The 20,629-nt window shown below is 37.9% G+C and overlaps 1 protein-coding gene across 1 annotated transcript in view; it reads right to left on the bottom strand.

Annotated features, from left to right (window-relative positions):
- TAPT1 (transmembrane anterior posterior transformation 1) overlaps nucleotides 1–20,629 on the bottom strand; it is a 64,700-nt gene that overhangs the window by 8,093 nt on the left and 35,978 nt on the right. The window contains exons 4-12 of the mRNA XM_012537716.3: nucleotides 18,825–18,987; nucleotides 16,282–16,417; nucleotides 14,631–14,728; nucleotides 14,382–14,451; nucleotides 8,385–8,465; nucleotides 5,880–5,989; nucleotides 4,397–4,456; nucleotides 3,956–4,024; nucleotides 313–389 (exon numbers count right to left, since the gene is read on the bottom strand). Coding sequence (XP_012393170.2) covers nucleotides 313–389; nucleotides 3,956–4,024; nucleotides 4,397–4,456; nucleotides 5,880–5,989; nucleotides 8,385–8,465; nucleotides 14,382–14,451; nucleotides 14,631–14,728; nucleotides 16,282–16,417; nucleotides 18,825–18,987 — 864 coding nt within the window. The remainder of the gene's footprint in view (nucleotides 1–312; nucleotides 390–3,955; nucleotides 4,025–4,396; nucleotides 4,457–5,879; nucleotides 5,990–8,384; nucleotides 8,466–14,381; nucleotides 14,452–14,630; nucleotides 14,729–16,281; nucleotides 16,418–18,824; nucleotides 18,988–20,629) is intronic.

Raw genomic sequence — 20,629 nt, 5'->3', positions numbered from 1 at the left:
TTACAATGGCAGATTTTATCATAAAACATGGGTGAAACTTAAGTCCTAGGCAGAAAGGGCTTTAAATGATTTCACTAAAAGATTAAAATTAAATCTAAAGTGCTATTAATACTACTACCAAACAGCATATTTAATTTAACTAGAATTTAACTGAGTCACAAATACATTTGGAGATACATGCTGTCAAGGGAGACCCCCAAGACAGCTGGGATGGGCATATTGTTATGATTTAGCTGCTATTAACTTCCATCACATCTTGCATTTATACTTTACTGTATAACCAAAAACATATTCAAGAATGGTTAATCTTACCCGAAATAGAAGAGTATGACACAGGCATAAGACAGGATTCCTTGCACTTTAATTGAGCTTGTTACAACTCTGATGAGCTAGCCAGAAACAAACCAAAACAACAAAACACATAAACAAAACATACAAACAGAGTTATTAGTTAATATTTAAATAAAGATTTCTCCATGTGGATTTTAACACTTTGGGCACATACCTGTGGCCTTTGTCTAAACTGAAGAAAGCAGTTCTAGTTTTGTTGATTCATATCAGAATCTGGCTGCTTGTGAAAGCTTCTGTGGTAGATTTGGATTCTTTAGACAACTCCAGGATGGCTGTGGCTAATGCCATGTTCAACTGCTGACTCTAAAGTCAGACACTATACCTAGCTCATGAATGACATGTTTACCTGTATGTTAATACATAGATGCAAATCAGCTGACTTTTAACATAAAAATTATTCTGGAAGATACAAATGAATTCATCTTGCTGCATGTGTCCCTACCAGAACTAGAAGCACTTAGTGGGCATTTCCCTCGCTCCTGCTGTTTCTGTCCTTTTTTCTTTGACTCTCTACGAACCCCCAATGACTTGCAGGGGAAGAGAGAAAAGGGAACCTTAGGGGGTTTGTACTGTTTAAAAAAACTAAATACTATTACAAAGTTAATTACTTAAAGGCCAGAAACGTTCTGCCTCCTTTGGATAGTTATGATTAAACACCTATTTTCTTACTTATCTCACAGAAACATAGGAGTAACAGCACTATCCTTGGAAGTTTGCTGAATAAATCTGGTGGGATCTGTTGCTGGAAAATGTTTACACGTTATAAGTTCAGCTTAATAATGAGCCCACATATTAGGGTATAGGGGGACTGCTATGTGAAAATAGAAAATCAGGGAAAATAACTGACCTTATCTAGTAAGGTTATCATCAAATGGAAGGGTCTCTAAATAAATATCGTAAGATACATTTTAAATGACATTTAAAAAATGCTTTTAATAGGGCTTCCCTGGTGGCGCAGTGGTTGAGAGTCCGCCTGATGATGCAGGAGACATGGGTTTGTGCCCCGGTCCGGGAGGATCCCACATGCCTCGGAGCGGCTGGGCCCGTGGGCCTGCGTGCCCGGAGCCTGTGCTCCGCAACGGGAGGGGCCGCGGCGGTGAGAGGCCCACGTACCGCAAAAAAAAAAAAAAAAAAAAAAAGCTTTTAATGAAAGAGCAATTGGGAGGAGAGAGACAGAATGGACTGCCATATATTCAATAAAATTTCACGATGAGGAAAGATATGGAAGTCGTCATCTCTGTCACAGTCTCTAATGGGGAAATGACCTGTCGTACAAACATTTGTGATGGAAAGTAACATGGTTCTAGAATTTTATTCATTAATATGAAAGGCAAACCAACGATCACATTCAAGGCTTAAACGACTTCATTTTTACCCAGTATATTATTAGGTAACTTTAAGATACATGTGTCCCAAGTCCAATTTCCTTGAGACCTTAACATATGATTTATCTTACTTTTCTTGGATATGAATTCATTCTAGGACCAACGGTAACATTTACAAGGAAACACTGCCACTCTTGGCCTTAATTAAAGAATTATCTTAGTTACTGAGGCCTCAGCTTATTCTTCAGGGCTCCAAGATTTCTGCCAAAGCTAGGGTGTCGTTCTGGCGCTCTGTGAGAAAAGCGCTGCAAAAGAAAACCTGCGGGATCCTCGCATAACTACGTAATCCCCTTTGAAACTACAGGAGGTTTCCCAGAAGTGTTCTGCTAATCAATTATTAATTAAACTTAAATCTTTTCGTATAACAACCATAAAAACTTATTTAAAGAGTAAAACAAAGACTGAAGAAAAATCTAAAAAATCTACTAATTTAAAAAATTCATACTAATTATGAATCGAGTTTTCTGGCAAATAAGTTACTAGATAAATAATTAGTATTTGGCAAAGCAGGGACACACTTAAATCCAACCACTTAACCAATCCTTAAAAAAAAAAAAAAAGTCAGGCAACCTAGGTTTATTCTCACACCGTTGTATCCTTTTTCCAGTTGTAGAAAACAAATGTAGAAAAATTTTAAATTCTATTTCATCAATCTCTTACACCTTTAACAAATAACTTTACTCTTGAAAAATTTTCTGTTTTTCCAAAATTCTAGGAGCTCATTTTCCCAAGCAAAAGAAAGTCGAATTAGTTAGTACATAATAAAAACAAGCTCCTACTACAACTGAAAACATTTAGGATGTGGTTATTAGAAGAGTCCTGCTGAAGTTTAAATAACATTAAATCTATTAATCATCCATCCTCTAAAAAAAAGTTACGCAAGCTGGTCAAAACTACAATTAGTATAATCTACAACTTCTTTATACCTCTCTTAGTTAATTCCTATGGGACTCTGCATTATAAGAGAACTTCAGATGTCCTTTGACAAAAAGATGGCATTTGTTTTGATATTGAGAATAGGTAGCCAAAAAGGAATATAGGGACTTCCCTGGTGGCGCAGTGGTTAAGAATCCGCCTGTTAGTGCAGGAGACACAGGTTCGAGCCCTGGTCTGGGAAGATCCCACATGCCGCAGAGCATCTAAGCCTGTGCGCCACAACTACTGAGCCTGCGCTCTAGAGCCCACGAGCCACAGCTACTGAAGCCCGTGTGCCACAGCTACTGAAGCCCACGCACCTAGAGCCCATGCTCTGCAACAAGACAAGCCACTGCAGTGAGAAGCCCATGCACCCCAACTAAGAGTAGAGCCCCCACTTGCTGCAACTAGAGGAAGCCCGCGTGCAACAACAAAGACCCAACACAGCCAAAAATTTAAAAAAAAACAAACCCCAAAACCCCCCCAAAAAAGAATATAATCATATATAAGTGCAGCCAGCAAATCTTCTTAATTAACATTATTACAGCCTTAATTAAATATTATAGTAACTATATGCAAGGCTGTTCTGAGCAATTCATTAAAATATCAGAAGTTGATGACTAATTTTTTTGGTTGATCTAGTAAATTTCAGTGCTATTATTTTAAAAATATATATGATATTTCCTGTGTATAACAGTAGAAAATATCCTTGTAAAAACCTCGGAAAAAATTTAAGAAGTAGTGCTTATAACGAACACAGAGTATTTCTTCATTTGTGCATACCATATTTACCTATTTCATCTGTTGCCAAATTTTTACTACTATAAATGCCACTGCAATGCATAACCTTGCCTATAAATCATCATGTGCCTTTTATAACTATTTTCTTAGGATAAATTCCTAGAACTGGAATTACTTCATCAAAGCATAATACCGTCACAGTGCCCTTTAGAAACGCTGGATCAACTTATACTTCCACCAATATGTGTTACAGTGGCCACAGCAATGCCAACCACTAGGTATTTCCACTCTAAAAGAAAAATCGTTGCCAAATGAATAAGCAAAAATGAATATTCTCCTTGTCAGGAAAGCCATTACGTAAAATAGAGCCTTAATATCATTTACCTATTGGATGGCTTAAAATCCAAAAGGAAGATACTATAAAACAAAATTTCCTTCTAAGTCATGTACCTTTAATTTTTATATCAAGTCCTTTTAAAACAAACTTATTGATAATCCATTTATTAATATTCTATAATGACAGTCATCTCGTCATAAAAAAGGGAAAAGAAGTATGGACTTACTAAAACAGCTAGTGGGAGAGGAATAAACCCCATCCTCCGTGCCACGGAATCACTGTAATCAGTATATGCCTAGACAGAGAAAGGAGAAAAGGATTTACGAGATTAAATAGCATTTTAGAAGTGCAATTCACTCATCACCAGCAAATGTTATAAACAGGTGAGGCGGTGAGCGAGAACCTAGCACCTATAATGTAATTTAGTAAAATGATGTGGCAATCTAAGTGTTCATAAGAAGTTTAAAATACAAAGTTGCATAACTGTTACAACACTGCAGAAACCATACCCTATGTAATGTTACATATTAGTATTATTTTGTAAACATTTAGTGTCAAGAACAGAGATAAGTAGGAACTTTACCTAGCTTTCCCTTAATTAATATCCCATGCTGAATTAAACCATTGTTCAGTTAACTTCAGACTATGTCTTCAATATAATACTCACATTTTTCTGTCGACTGCTAACAAGGTCAAAAGCAAGGCTGGCTCTATATTCACTGTAGACCTAAAGACAAGTAAGAATGAAATATTAAGTAATATAGTGCAAACATACAACGTGGAAAGATTTACCTTGTAGATAAGACGTTCAATAACTAGCCAGAAAGAAGGTGCTACTAACTAAGCGACATCTGGGTAGTTTTTTCTCTTATTTGTTTTCCTACAATAAGGGTAAAACATAGCCTCAATTCCCCCAACTGGTAAGTTCACAGGCTTTGTAAAGGTTTCTCTTAAAGAGGGATAAATATTCAACGATTATGATCCTGAGAGTTTAGAATCTGGGGAGGAGTGGTTATATTTTAAGTAGTGTAAGGCACAGGAAATAATTCTGAAAATTTAAATTAAATGAACACTTTAAAAATTATTATTACTGTATATCTAATGATAATGATGCCTTCTTAGAAAAATGAATGCTAAACATGATATAAAGCTGAGTTAGAGAACATAGTTATGAAGGCACTTGTATTCCACTAAAAACTGCACGAAGTATTAGAATCAAGCCTATTAGTTTTGACTTACGTTGCTGAGAAAATGATCCCATGAAAAGGGATTCTTGTTTGGAGGAAGCCAAGAGAGTAAAGGGTAAAATTACTTTATCACCGTTTATGCAAAAAAGTGCAAAATTATATTTTATTCAAGTATATTAAAACATTCAGAAACCCATAATCCAATCATCACATTGTAGCAGCTGCAACTGCATTACATTTTAAGTCTTTGCCTTTTGAAATAATAAGCATCAGAGTTAAGACAAAGCACAACCAAACCAAATCTAGATAACTGGTGAAATTACTATTCATTTTGGGCTTCAGGTAGGAATGAGGACTGCACTAGAAAACTTGCCTACGTTTTGTTTACAACAAGCCTAAAGCCTCATTTCTATTTCTGGAAATTCTATAGAATACCTGGTTATAAGATAAAACAAATCTCTCAAATTTCCAGCAAATGCTTTCACTAGAAAAATATAACATAAGGCTCTTGTCTTCTAGGACTTATCAGAAACCTATTCATAATCACAGAAAAAGAATCAATTTTTAAATATAAAATATTAAACAATCTAGGCAGAGAGAGTAGTTTTGATATCTAATGTTTTAAATAGAAACAATGTGATTTTTAAACAGTTTAAGTAGACAGATTATGATGGTTATTAACAGTTTACAATGGTTTTGAGTTACTGACACCCTGATCTCAACGACTGGTCAATCTATACCTCAACCCAAATGTATGGAACCAGAACTGTTTAACATTGAAATGATGTACTTTCAGTAGTTCAATTATTTTTAGAAATTTAAAATTATAATTCTAACTTTAAAGTAGTAGTACTTTTCTATTTTTCTTCATAAATGCAGTAAACTTAAACTTGCTCTTCTACAACTTTATAATATTAACCAGAAGTCAACACCAAACACTGAATTGCTTATTAAAATACATACATCTGCAGTAATGTCATTGAACTTTGTGATAAAGGCATGTTTTACAATATCCACAGCGATTTCTGATGTAACCACCATACAGACATCTGGAAACAACACCCAGAGATGATCTATAAAGTAGGGGAGAAGAGAGAAATTAAATCTTTTAATATGAAGAGAATCCGTAATATCCTATCACAGGCTACCACAGAAACCTGCAATCTCCACAGGACAAAACTATAACGTTTTCAATAAGTGATAATAGAGAGAGAACCAGCATTCAATTAATTATCAGAAGAGCCCTATTTTATCCAGATAAAGGATAAGGCATTCAACAAGTATTTATTCTGTGCTTCCTCTGTGCCAACCCCTACTGAAGGGGGCACAGTGGTGAGCAGAGCCCCTGGCTTCCTTCCAGAACAGCACGGGAGGACTGGTGGGACGGCTAATTAAGCAGGCTCCTTGTAAAACTCTCTGGCTGCCTTAATGTGACAGTGAATAACTACTAGGGACATGTGCTGAAGTCAACTGAACAAATTTTTTTCCCTCCTTGATCACTAAGACTTAAAGTTACTGATCAATCATTTATTTCACTGTCATACAGATGTTATTTGTCAGATTTGCTCACCTTTACCATATTTATTAGAATGTCAATTCAGCACCACGTACCTGACAAAAAAATGCCAACAGATAACCTCCTTAGACCTTGAAGAAGGATATGAGTGGGACAGAGCAAGAAAAGGATCGGAATTGTTGGCAGGGACCTGTAGCAACCCAGCACCTGGGCAGCTGGAAGGTGGGGTGGAAAGAGCACAGCTGGGGCTCTTCCTGCTGACAAGACAAGGCAGTCTTAGGGAGTTTCACATCCTGTTGAGGTTTGGGGAATCAGGGAACCTCGTTCAACAATAAACTCTGCCACTGACTGGCTAGATGATGCTGGCAATTACCTAAGTTCCAGTTTCCTCATCTACCAGAAAAAAGTATCCACACTTCACCATTATGAGAATTAAATGAGACAATGATGTAAAGTGCATAGCAATGGGCCAGGCATACAGGAAAGCTTGTACTATTTCTATGTTATTCATCATCTTGGGAATTTAGGGTAAGCTTCCGTAAGTGGTATTTGGTTTAAAAAAAATTTTTTTTAAACCTAAAAAAAACAAAAACAAAGAGTAAAAGAATGATGAATTTACCAACAAAGAAGTGTTCCTCTTATCATACTCGCAAAGAAAACTAAGACAACTTGTTGAAAATCAAGTACAAATGAGAACACGACTTTAAACATCCAGTTGTCAGCAGGTTTAGGGATTACTATCCTGGGGCGCAACAATACCGCTGTTTAGGGACTGCTGATCCCACGCGGGCTCTGCTGGGACCAGCCACACTCGCCCGTTACTGCCTCTCATGGACATCCTGTTAGCTGACTTAGTTATAAAGCAAGAATCCAGCTATGCAGAGAATCTAGGCGTGGGTGTGTGGGGTGGGGGGAGGAGGGGCTTTGCTACCACAGGTCAAGTAGCCTTTGGATCTATTCAGATGAGACGTCAAGCCACTGTTAAGATATACCATTTGATTTTATGCTTTCTACAAGAAAATAACTTCTGGAAATATATTTCCAAGATCACATATCTCATTTTACATCTGTTTCTGATGTTTCACACACACCTGAAAACTAACAAGAAGTTATTAAATACCTATAACATGCACGGCATTGGGGGTACTAAACTGCAAAACATGACCTCGATGCTTAAGAACAAGGTTATACAGAAATGTCAGACGTAAAAAATTCTAAATTACTTGAGATACCTGATCATTTCCCATCAAGCTGACTTCAGCACCACCAGACTGTGTTATAATTACCTATCTATTTCCTCTATTAGCTTGTGATTCCTACGCACATCTTAGTCCTTCTTACCTGTGCCAGTGCCCAGCACATAACATATACTTAGTGAATGTCTGCTAGCTGAATGACTGATGAAAATTCATGGAATCTCAACAACTTCCTTGCCAGCCTTGATTCAGAGAGTGTAAGTAACAAAGTTTACTGCTTTACATTATATTTCTTTAATTTATCTTTATTCAAAATGCTAATTCATAGGCAGTGAATGAGTAAAAGATAAATTTTAGGAAAGAGTAAAAGTTCTTCTGGTGAACCCGTAAAAATGAAAAAGATCTGACTGTATTTAGATAACCACAGCACACTACAGTTAGAAAAATCAGCAAAGAGGCTTGGAAGCTGCAGTGCTCGACAGGGTCCACTCACCCACTGGGTACACAGCTCTATAGAGATGCTGTGTGGCTCACAGGAAATGACAGGCCAAACACCACGGCACGTGGTCTGGCTCCCACCATACCACAGAGAGCACACTCAATCTGTCCTACTGGAACGGTTATTTCCAACACCCAAAGAGTTGAACAGCTAAAAATTTTGAGTTTTCTGCATTATTCATTTTATTCCATGGAAGAGAATGATTCTTGGTTCAAGAGTAAAATTGGAAGGCACCGTATTTGTTAAGAGTTACTTACCTGGATTCCAAGAAAATTGTTCCATGTTTCTTAGACACACTATTAGCAAAAGCACATAATTTGTAAATCGTTCTTTAATATCTGAAAGAAAATTTAACAAATAGTAGATATATAACAAATTGTATATAAATAACAATTATATAGTATGTATCTAAAATAACTTTCTTTTAGTCAGAGCATGATGAAATTATATATGTAAATGCGTGTAAAATTAATATATTATAAAAAATATATAAAATGTCTGTAAAATTATATATAGGGTGGTGCTACGTTGGTAGGCCATCTACTTCTTTCACCAACATAATTCTAGTATGGAAATTCGGTTTTCTACAGACTTCAAAAAATATTCAAACCATCAATCTGCTCATATTGAGTCAGACTGCTCCAGTGGTCTTTGGGAACGTAAGAAAACTGTTTTCATTTTATAGAAGAAGAAATAATAGAAGAGTGTAAAATGTAAGACTTTGGGTAACATAAAACCCCTGCTTCCCAGACTATTTCCGATCTGGTGAATAGTAAGCATACAAGTACCGACCTGATGACTCCTTCAGCTAAGAAAGTGCTAGTATTACGATAGCATTACTAGGGATATATGTGGAACTTAGGGGAATAAAACGAGCAAAAAATTAGGTTTCATGATATTTACCGTAAGTTACTAAGTATTCTGAGCTTAGTCTGAATGAATTTAATAAAAGTAAATAAGTAAATTCCTGCTAAAGGCTAGTTTACACATTTCACTTTTGAAGCTGTTATCTTCTTATCAGAGTCTAAGATTCTATGTAACCAAAAAATGGAATGAAATAAATCTGTCTGTGGTAAGTCTGGTACATCCACGTGTTGGGTCTATGCAATGGGCGGGCTGTGGCTAGAAGCCATCACGCATGTAGTGCCCATCTCAAAAGCCTGTACACATCTGTCATTTCCCTAATAAATCTAATATCTCAGGAATTCAACTGTGGGACCCCCTATAGCCCTCTGCATTTCAGTTTCACTCTGAAGTCCTTCCTGGGACAGCTTTGTTCTTCCTTTCTGATTTCCACCTTACCCTGTCAATCTATAGCAAATGATTTGGACTTTTGTTCTACAGCTAAACCTTGGCCTCTGTAAGTGAGCTGGCGTTTTCCATGTGTCTTCTTCCCTAAATTCCTGAACTCTCTCTAGTTAGTAGCAGTACCTCTTTTCTAGGGTAGCTTGGCTCCTAGCCCCTATTTGTGAGGAGTCTGAGCTGTACCTTTACTTCTTCAAAGGCTAGGGGTCACAATTTGCTGTTCTATTATGAATCCATAGCGTTATTTCTTACGAAATGCCATGTTTTGGGGTATAAGCTCACAGCACAGTGAGTCTCCAGGTGAAGAGCACAGGCGTGCCCCCTCGAAGGGCACGGCAGAATTGCAAGGAAGCACACTCTGGAGTGTAAAGCACACATGTTGTGACTAGTTCTAGATCACATTTTCAACTTATTCTGTGATTTCAAATGGGAGTATAGGTTAAAAGAAGCTGAGAAGGGCTTCCCTGGTGGCGCAGTGGTTGAGAGTCCGCCTGCCGATGCAGGGGACACAGGTTCGTGCCCCGGTCCGGGAAGATCCCACATGCCGCGGAGCGGCTAGGCCCGTGAGCCATGGCCGCTGAGCCTGCGCGTCCAGAGCCTGTGCTCCGCAACGGGAGAGGCCACAAGAGTGAGAGGCCCACGTACCGCCAAAAAAAAAAAAAAAAAAAAAGAAGTTGAGAAAAGTCTGTCCTAGAATAATTTCCATCATAATCTAAATAAAATGCATTCTCTGCTACTTATGTATAGTTAACTGTGGGACTTAATTTATGGGACTAATTAAATTTGTTCATGTACTTTCAGTTGGAATTCTGTACAGTTATTCACAGAGCTGCATCTATATGTGTGCTAAGCCCTTTGGATTTCTAATTTCCATTAACAAATTTAGCAAAGACGTGTACTTATTTCTGACCTTTCCACTTTCCATGATACTGACTTGGTTCACTGCAGAATTACCTGGAAAGAAACTGCCTTGTGAAATTTAAAATAGTATTTGAGATAATCCAACAAAATTTTTATGAAGTCTTATATAATAAAACAAAAACAAGAGCAGTGCTTAATCATATCTGATTCTTGGACACATGGTAGCTGCCGGCACAGAGGAAACCTATAATCATTTCAATTGTAAGAATACTGATAAAAGGGGAAAAACTCCATTTTTTTTTTTTTGCGTTATGCGGGCCTCTCACTGTTGTGGCCTCTCCCATTGCGGAGCACAGGCTCCGGATGCGCAGGCTCAGCGGCCATGGCTCACGGGCCTAGCCGCTCCACAGCATGTGGGATCTTCCCGGACCGGGGCACGAACCTGTGTCCCCTGCATCGGCAGGCGGACTCTCAACCACTGCGCCACCAGGGAAGCCCAAAACTCCATTTTATTAGGGGGATATTTAAGGTCAAATAGATTTTAGAAAAGCAGACTATTTCAAAATACTGTAGAGATTAATAAAAATTGATAAATTCTGGTAGATAAATGCAATTTTACACTATGAGGGACGTGAAAGGTGGTAAGTTTGAAGATTAAAAACACAATAAAAAAAGCACTCATTTATCAATCTAACTATGAAAATGAGGCTGCTATGTGGCTATTAAAAAATCCCACTATGTTTCATTCTTGTACTTTCACAACTTTGTTTTTTGTACATTTAAATAATTTACAGAGATTTGACTTTTAAAATTTGAGCATCACTAAAGTATACTGAAATTCTGACACAGTTCCTCTGCAATAAAATAAAATCTTACATAAAGAAGTAACATTTTTTAGAATAATAGATTCTGATAATGATAAGATGTAAATATGTTGCTGATTGAATGATTTATCTATTTACAATATTAATAATGCAATCCACAACGTATTTACATCATATCTCATCTTCAGAACACAGTTTTGACTTGGATTGAACTCGCATTAGTCAAAAAGTGGAACTCCTACCAAAATGGGAATGTTTTCTCTTAATCTTTATTAATGAGCTTAAAAACACGGGTGATTAATGCTTTAAGAATATTTCTGATATTCAAATTATTAAGCTCCTTTTTCCTCTTCTAAGTCACCACTAACAGGGATATTTAACATATTTACAGTCACAATTTAAATGTGCAATGAGTGACTCTTTTATTTCCAACAGTCTTTCAAATTAATGCAGGTACTCAGGCTTATGTTAAGAGAGTTAAACAGAATCACCCTGAGCTGGAACCTTACTTCAGACCAATGTTAACTCCTGCAGGATCTTTCTGAACATACAGTTCACGTTGTCAGTGGGTTAACAGCTATGTAAAACATTTCATTTTAAGAACCCAGGTCAGAAAGGTCTAGGTTCCATACTCAGCTGGGGCATACGACATGATGTGGAAGAAAGGACAAAATGTTAAAAGTTGGGTTTTATTAACTAAACTCTATTTCGTGTGTCCTCAGGTAATTCCCCTAAAGACAATGTACAGTCAGGCAAGAAACTGAAAGGGATAAAGTCACTCTAAAATTTCCAAACCAAGTTTTCAACATTAAACTAGCATGAGGTACTAAATTTGATCCCATGTACATGGCAGCTCAGTTTCCCAGGGAAATTCACAGGGAAAGAAATAGCTGGTGTGTGACCGGCAGCATCCTGTGGACTGGCTCTCATTTCATAGATGCTAATGCACGTGGAGGAGGCAATAAACTCAGTCACCACGTGAAAGGCAGGCGTTAGTGACTCCTTACCTATTCCTTTAATATCTGAGCACCGCCTGCAACATCAGCGAAATTGTCTCCGACAGATTTTTCTTTTTCTTACCTGGGAACAGGTTTTAAAATTCTACCTTAGGTAAAATTAATTTCTTATAAAACTTGAAGGGAGACAGAAGTGGGTACAACGCAGATCACCCTGCATTGTAACGTGAATTATTTTACCTCTAACAAAAAGCAAAACTTTTCATGCTGATGACTAACCATTTTAAGCCAAAATATACTTCTGAATCCCTTATAGACTCACATGCATTGCTTTATTAATATGCTACTGTTTTCAGTTTTCTTAGAGCTGAAATATTGAATTCCTTATCTTTCTAAGCTAAGAGATTAAAATTTGGGGGACTTGTTTATAAAAGAAAGGAAAAAGGGATATTAATTATATCAACATACTGGCGATAAGGTTGAAAATCGTTCACAATCTCCTCCTCACGATACATAAAGACTGAAAACCCTTATAACTTAAAGATCTGCATGTCTAGTTTAAAACTCTACAAAGAATGCCTACTCAAACCAGGTTATTAATTTAAATACAAATAATATGATTTCTGCTACAAGTGAAATTCTTATAGTTGAAGCAATATATTCTAGAGTTAACTCCTGAAGCTGAGAAGAGCATGCCCCTTCCCTCCTATCCCTCCCCTCCTCTTACATTTCAAACGTAAAGAGCTTGGCAGCACACGTTTGAAAGAATATTACTGCACAGAACGACACCATGCCAACTGCCCTTCAGAGCTCTGAGATCTAAGGTCTATCACTGCTCCACAGAATTATCTAAAGTTTTTCATTAGTTCTTTCTGTTCCTTGCCTAGCTATCAAATCTCCTATAATTCTAAACACTCCTTTGCTTTAATATATTCATATGCCATTACTTTCCTCGTCTAATATACGTACAGCAAAATTTATGTATAGTGAAATTTTACTTTTAAGTGTACAATTTGATTGAGTTTTGATGAATGCATAAGCTATGCCACCATTCCCATCACTAAAATATAAACAGCTCCATCACTACAGTAAGTTTCCTTGCTCCCTTCCCAGTCAACCCCACCGCCAGTAAGTAATCACTCTTTTATTTCTATCATCATAAATTAATTTTATCTGATCATAAACCTCATAAGTATGAAATCACACAGTAGGTACTTATTTGTGTCTGGCCTCTTTTCACTCAGCATGAGGCTTTTGAGATTCATCCATGTAGCTGAATATACGTAGTTCTCTCTAACTGCTGAATAGTGTCCCACAGTGTAGATATACCAAAATTTATTTATCTGCTCTCTTCTTAATGGGAGGATTTGGGCTGTTCCCAGTTTCGGGCTATGAATAAAGCTGCCATTACAATTCTTTACAAGTACAAGTCCTTTTGTGAAACTGTGTTCCCGCTGGTGAGTGATAGGGTAGGTCAATGTGTAACTGTGTAAGAAACCGCCAAAAGGTTTCCCAGAGCAGCTGCAGCAATTCACATCCACCATCAGTGCGGGGCACTCCCCAGCGTCACTGACACACACTGGCAGCCACAGGACCAGCCATTCCAGTGGGCGCGTGGTGATCTCTCACTGGCTTTTTCACCCCTGTTTTCCACCATAGTGCAAATGGCAACATGGTGAAAGAGATAAGTAATGTCTTCATATTCTTATGAAAACAGTTTTGACTTTGCAGACTCCCTGGAAGGGTCTTGGGACTCCCCTCCAGTGTTCCATGGGTCACACCTTGAGAACCAAGACACTGTGCTGCTATGATTATCCTAACTATGTAAGATAAGGTTTCTGGGGATAAATTTTGTGCCCTCACACATCTTAGAATTAGAAAGGAGGCGGTAAGGCACAACTGAAAAAGCCTAGAACTAAGAGCCAATCTGAGGTTTATCACCAAAATTCTCTTAGTAGCTAAGTGAGTGACCTTAGGGAAGTCAAATTACTCTCTGTTTTAACTTTCACATCTGTAAAATGGAATAATATCAGCTGCTCCTAAGAAATTTCTGGATCAATGAGAAGCTTCTGAAAGTATGGTAAGGTGAGATACAAATACCTGTAATTTTTTACTATCTTAAACATCCTGAGATTACAATAACCAAAATAATAAAAAAAAATACTTAGTAAAGATGTTGGGAGAATAAAAGCAAGCACAGCTTAAGTCAAAGAAAACAGTGGCCCATAGGAATCGTGACATTAGAGTTCCAGAATGAGTTACAAAATAATACTGCATAAAGCTGCAAGTAGAATCTGATTGTACATACCGCTATTTGACATTTGAAAAAGATTGTTCTTTTCAAACTTCTTGAAAACACTTCCTTTAATTTCAACAAACTGAAATAGTAAACACAAATATCATCTTCATCATTAACACAGTTTTAAAAATGGACATGCTACATATAAAACTTCTCAGGGAATAAATAACATTTAGAAAAAATAATTTTTCCCATTCAGAATACTACTGTTAAAGTACCATACAACCTCAAAAATGTAAAATAAAATCTCATACTTACATTATTAGACATCATAATAGTAAGCAGGGACTTGTTGTGTGAGTTAAAAGCCACGTTGAGAGTTGTTGCCTGAACCATTATAAGGATCGCATGCAAAACTAGCAGTAAGTGATGTCAAGGAAAAAACTTAAGTCTGTTTTCAGTTTATATTAACAGATAATGCTATAAAATCTTGCAAGTTTATAATGGGGAAAAAAGATGACTATGCTTTCTAAATCAAGTTTTATGTAAGTATTTTATTATCCTTGTAATTCCCCTATTAGATATAGTTGATATAAATTTGATGGGATAAGATGTATGCAACTCATATGAAACAAAACAAAAGCAGAAATGAATCCAGTCATTTAGACTGTTGAGTCCTGGAAAACAGTTGTCTTGTTCTTTCTGGATCTTTGGCATTTGGTACAATGCTTGGGAAATAGGATCTCAGAAAAGTTTATTAAATAAATGGAATAAACTACGGTAAATACTGAAAGAAGAGACCTAGATATATACATTGTGAATTAAGATAATTCGCATTCTAAAATAGAAGAGAACACAAAGTAAAAGTTAGTCTGGAACTGATTTTCCTCTCTGGTTCTGCAGGGGGCGGGGAATATAAGACAATAAGAAATGTCTGATAATTAAGATTCTTCCTCAAATGTCATTTTTGAAGACATCCACAAGCTGCAGAATTATACCCATATTACATATGGAATAGTTTATTTAAATTAGAACAGCAACTTTTTACTTCATTATACTTGGAACAAGTTTTTACTCTCCACAGAAATTTTTCCTACATAGTCCTTTAACTTCCCAAATATTAATCCAATTCTTTCAAGCATTGTTCTTTCAGAGACAGTACAGAAAAAAAAAATCACACGACACATTCCTTTGAATGAGTCCTGATCCCATATGGACCTTAAGTGTAGGTATGCATGTGTGTGTAAATATACATACACACACGTGCACACTGTGCTATACAGTAAAGCATTCACTCTCCAAAAGAAAAGCTTTCAGGAGATGAAGGAGGGAGAAATAAAAGCTCAAAAATTCCTCCCTAACCAATTTCAGATTTTATTTCTAGATGAATTGTATACATTTTAAGTTGAAGGTTAAAACAAAGAATTCATAGGTTTAAAGATAACTTCAAAAAAATTCTAATATATGTATGAAAAAGTTATATAGATCTATATAAATCTAAAATATGTATAAACGTACTATCCCTTTATTCTAAAATTCTTCCTTATAATCAGTTACACTGAGAACAGAACTATTTTCTAGCAGTTCAAAGGGTCATGTACACATGAGACCCTTTAAATTAATTTACAATCCAGTTGACCCTTGAACAACATGGGTTTGAAACGCATGAGTCCACTTATACGCATATATTTTTCAATAGTAAATACTACACTATTGAATGGTCCGTGGTTGCTTGAATCCTTGGATACACAGGGCTAATTGTAAGTTATACTTGAATTAGCCCCTGTATTGTTCAAGGGTCAACTGTACTATTATAAGCAATTTCTCAAAAGAAAGCAGAGGGTTCACATTAGTCTTCAGGATATGGACACACACACACACATCTATAAATCTGAGAAACAGCTAACCAAATAGAATAATGTAAAATATGCATTGATGGTTGGAATTTCCGAGAAGTCTAAAAGGATACAGACATAGAGAACGGCCATGAAAAAGTGAGGAATCACCCCGATGTGGGCTCTTTTTCTTTCTTTGGGCTCTGTTGCTGTCCAATAGAGAGCATCTAATATATCTTGTCCAAATGATGAAAACAGACGATCTGCTACCTAAAGAGAAAAATTTTGTTAAGGTGTTTCTCAATAGTCCATTTGAATATGTTACTAAAATTCAGAGGTGAACTCAAATACTGGAAATCTCACTTTTTAAATCCTACTAGAAGCTAGGCTCCAAAAGAGAGCAGGATCTTTACTTCTTCACTTACGTCTCCTTATTCTCTGACACACAATGAGTGCTCAAGTTTTGTGTTACCTGAATTAGACTTTGTCTAGTAAACTCTGTTTGTAACAAGAAAAGTTTTAGTAGCAAAAATAAAAGGGAGAGGATACATCAAAATCACAGTTCCTCTGGTTTTAAAACTCTGAACTCAAATTCAGGATTCAAACTTAAATCCTTTAGGACAAATATATCATTTGACCCACTCTACTCACACCTAAAGCAGTAAATAACAATAGCTGTAATTTGTTTGAGGTTTATTATATAAGAATATAATAAGCAGATTTGCTTCCTAAAGACATTTTCAAGTTCTGATCTCCATGAATACAGTATGATAAATAAAGAGAAGCACATAAAAAAAGAAAACAGAAGGGCTTATCAGGATTCAGTCACATTCTAAGACAGGACCTTCCCAGACCATCCAGTCTTTTGTGGTTCCCGTGGGCTCTAACTATTACTCCCGTGGGCTCTAACTATTACCGTGTTCTTCTTCATCACGGTTATTCATTATTTCCAAATACCTCCTTGTTTACTGCCTCTCTCCCACCTGTAGAATACAAGCTCCAGGGGATTAGGCTTTGTTCATCTCTGGATCTTTGGGATCTTGGCATGTAGGGAGTGTTGGTTGAATATTTGCCGAACGAAGGGATAAATTGCTACCATTTAGGGAGCTCCTACCACATGCCTGGTCTGTGCTAAGCCCCTTTATGGGCTGTCTCATGTACTCCTGGTAATTCCCCTAGTATCTCCACTTCACAGATGAGAAGCTGAAGGTTAGAGTCATTCAGCAACCGGTGGCCATGTGCAGGATAACCAGGATTGGAGGTAGTTATCTCTATACCAGAGCCTGGACTCTTCTACACTATGCTGAAACCACTCATCAACTCTAGTCTACAAAGTGAATCAGTACTTAAGCCACTTCGATCAGCAATTCATGGATCCTTCTGCTTGCCCTGTTTCCTAGTAACAGTAATACCACCACCTTGTAGAGGGCTGTGTAAATCAGGCGGCGTCTGCCTTAAGTTTGGGAATAGGGAGAAGCCCGGTAACCTGCAATCCCCTGGAGGGAAGGCATGGAGGAGATTAGTGGGGTGCTGGCACGGAGAGCCACCCACGCGGCCGGGTAAGAAAGGAGGTCTGGGCTTTTCCTTCTGTGGGAGGGAGGCGAGAGCAGGATGGCTACTCTGCTTCACAAACCACACCCACACTTAACGGGGCAAAGCAAGTGTACGGCAACGAGCCTACAACCAGGAAGCTGGGGTGTGGTTTTTAAATCATCCCAGTCAATGTATTAAGGACTAACCAGGACGGCTAGAGTTCTGCGGCTTCTACTAAGAGATGGAAAGCCCCCAGCTGCCCAGGCAGCGCAGCTTCAGGGCAGAAAGGCCAGCAGCCTCCACACCACCCCACGTGTCTACGCCAGGACAAGCCCGTCTGTGATTAATTGAAAAGACAGGTAGACCTTACTTGTGTCCCCAAAGAGCAGTATAGGAAAGTGCAAGTTGAGTCTCAGAGGTTAATTATATAACCCAGGTTGGCTTACTATCTATCTGACTTATTAAGTTTCTGCCTATAAAGCAAAGCATGTTTTTCTTTGCTTTGTGTAACTGTTAATTTACGTAAATGCAGATTTTCATATGATGACTGTTTTAAAGCGTACTTGGAAGACATATTGTATTCAAAATGTTAAGTACTTAGAGAAATCGGGAAATTGTTTACTTGCTTGGTGTGAAAATTCAAAAGCAACTTAAAATATAAATCTACTATAGCCAACATACACATAACCCTAAAAGTATCTTCATAAATTTAAAAATTCTAGCAAAAAGTATACATAGGTTTCCAATGAATTTGCAAAATAAATTTCTCTACCATTTGACAGTTTACATTCTCAAGGGAGCACTGACTCAGAAATGTCTAGGCAGCAGGTGCCCCTCTTCCCTACTTGAGGACACTTTGTGCCCTGAGGACCTGCTACCCTCAGTGTGTCCCAGGACCGGCAGCACAAGCACCATCTTGTTAGAAAGACAGATTCTCCAGTGCCAGCCCAGACCTACTAAATCAGAATGTGCATTTTAACAAGGTCGCCAACGACCGGATGAACACTGGAGGCCAGAAGCACCATTACCAGAGCCTGCAGGAAAGTGTTCTGTGTTGGAAGGCTTGGAGCCGTGTGCCACCGGCCAGGCCTGTGCAGGCTGGGGCGCTGGACTGCCTGGAGGGTAAATGAGGGCCCAGACTCACCTCGAGCATATTGTAGATGATGTAGAGCTTGATGACGGACTGGCCCCTTATCAGGTGATACATCATGGAGTAGTCCACATAGTGCATCATAAAATAGCAGATGACCAAAATGACACCCTTCAAGATGTCACACACCTGGGCAGGCTGAAGCAAACGTCTGTCCCTGAAATATATGAGAAGTAATGAAAATATGAGTTTTACCTTCTGTGTCCCTGAATAAATAATCTTTACTGGACATACAGTGGCAAACAAAGGTAATGGGACTTAGGTTGATCTTTCAAAAATTTCAAACTAACAAGGAAAGTTATGCTGACTACTCAACAGTATGAAATTTTCTGCCCAAGGAGAGAATATAAAATATTAAACCAGAATTACTGCTAGAAGTGGGGAACCTAAACAAGTGAACACTGAAGGCAGGCGGCTGCTGATAGAGTGCCTGGAAGCAATGGATTTCCACGAAGAAGACACAAGCCTCCCACCTCACCGGGAAGCCCTGGAGCCCCACTGGCTCAGCCCTTCTTACGCAGTGCTAGCACTCTACGCATGGTGTTCTGCACTTTGCACTTTTTATTTAACAGCGTAACAGATTTTTCCATATCAGTTCATAAGGAATTCATATTTACATGACAGTGCAGTGCCCCACTGTGTGGATGTATCATAATTTATGTAACATATCATTGACAGATTTCCAGCCTTCTGCAACTATAAACCATGATGCAATGTACATGTCATGCCATGTCAGTGAAAGTGAATCTATAGGATAAAGTCCTAAAACTGGAATCTCAGGGTTATGTTCACTTGACATTTTGATAATAGCAGCTGCGCTGCCCTCTGCAAGGGTTGTACCAATTTACACTTGCACTAGACACCTGTAAGCCCACGTGCATCAATTAGCATTTGATCAACTTTGGGATCTCTGCCAATGCCACTGGTGAAAAATTGAATCTAGTAGTTTCAATGTTAATTTCTCTCATTAGGAGACTGACATCTTCTTTGTATATTTAAGTTATTTATACTGAGTGTGAATTCTCTCCCCGCATCTTTCTCTTACTGGTTTGTAGGACAGCTTTTATATTACAAAAGTTAGCCGTCTATGACATGAGTCGAAAATACAGTTGCTCCTTAAACAACATGGGTTTGAACTGCACGGGTCCACTTATATGTGGATTTTTTTCAATAAATATGTACTTCAGTACTACGTGCTCTGCGATTGGTTGAGTCCATGGATGAGGAACCATGGATACAGAGGAATCTCGGACACGGAGGGATCATGTATACGGAGGGCTGGCTATTGAGCACAGGGTTGGTGCCCTAACCCCCAGTCGCTCAAGTGTCAACTGTGGTTTTTTCCTAATTGATACAAGCAGAATCATTCCTTACTTTTGAGATCAGAGTATAAGGAGCTAAACCCTAAATTGTGAATGGAAATGTCTTCCTAAGACACAGCAAAAAAATACATTAGAAAAGAAGAAATTTAAGACTTCTTTCACTGAACGTAAAATTCCCGTGACAAGAATGGGAAAGGTGTTTTCTCTAAGTCAACTACAGGCTGATTCCTCAAGATAGAAAATGCTCAGTCTCCTGCTTTGGCAGCTTTTACATATGTATCATACAATCAATAAAAAGCCTGAAGACTGGCATTAGGAGCTCCAGAGTCTTTTCATTTCTGCCCGTTGTGACAACACTTTAGGACCTACCTAAGGGGTGAGCTCCCTTTCCACCGCCCAATGGCATCCTGAGCTCTCTACTTACTTGGTATTTCCTGGCTACCTATTCTCTCTGGAGCTCCTTCCTAGCCCTTGTCC

Source organism: Orcinus orca, chromosome 4 (genome assembly GCF_937001465.1).
Source record: "Orcinus orca chromosome 4, mOrcOrc1.1, whole genome shotgun sequence".
Classification (NCBI taxonomy): domain Eukaryota; kingdom Metazoa; phylum Chordata; class Mammalia; order Artiodactyla; family Delphinidae; genus Orcinus; species Orcinus orca.
The sequence above is the reverse complement of the archived record's forward strand: the minus strand, read 5'-3'. Positions and strand labels throughout refer to the sequence as shown.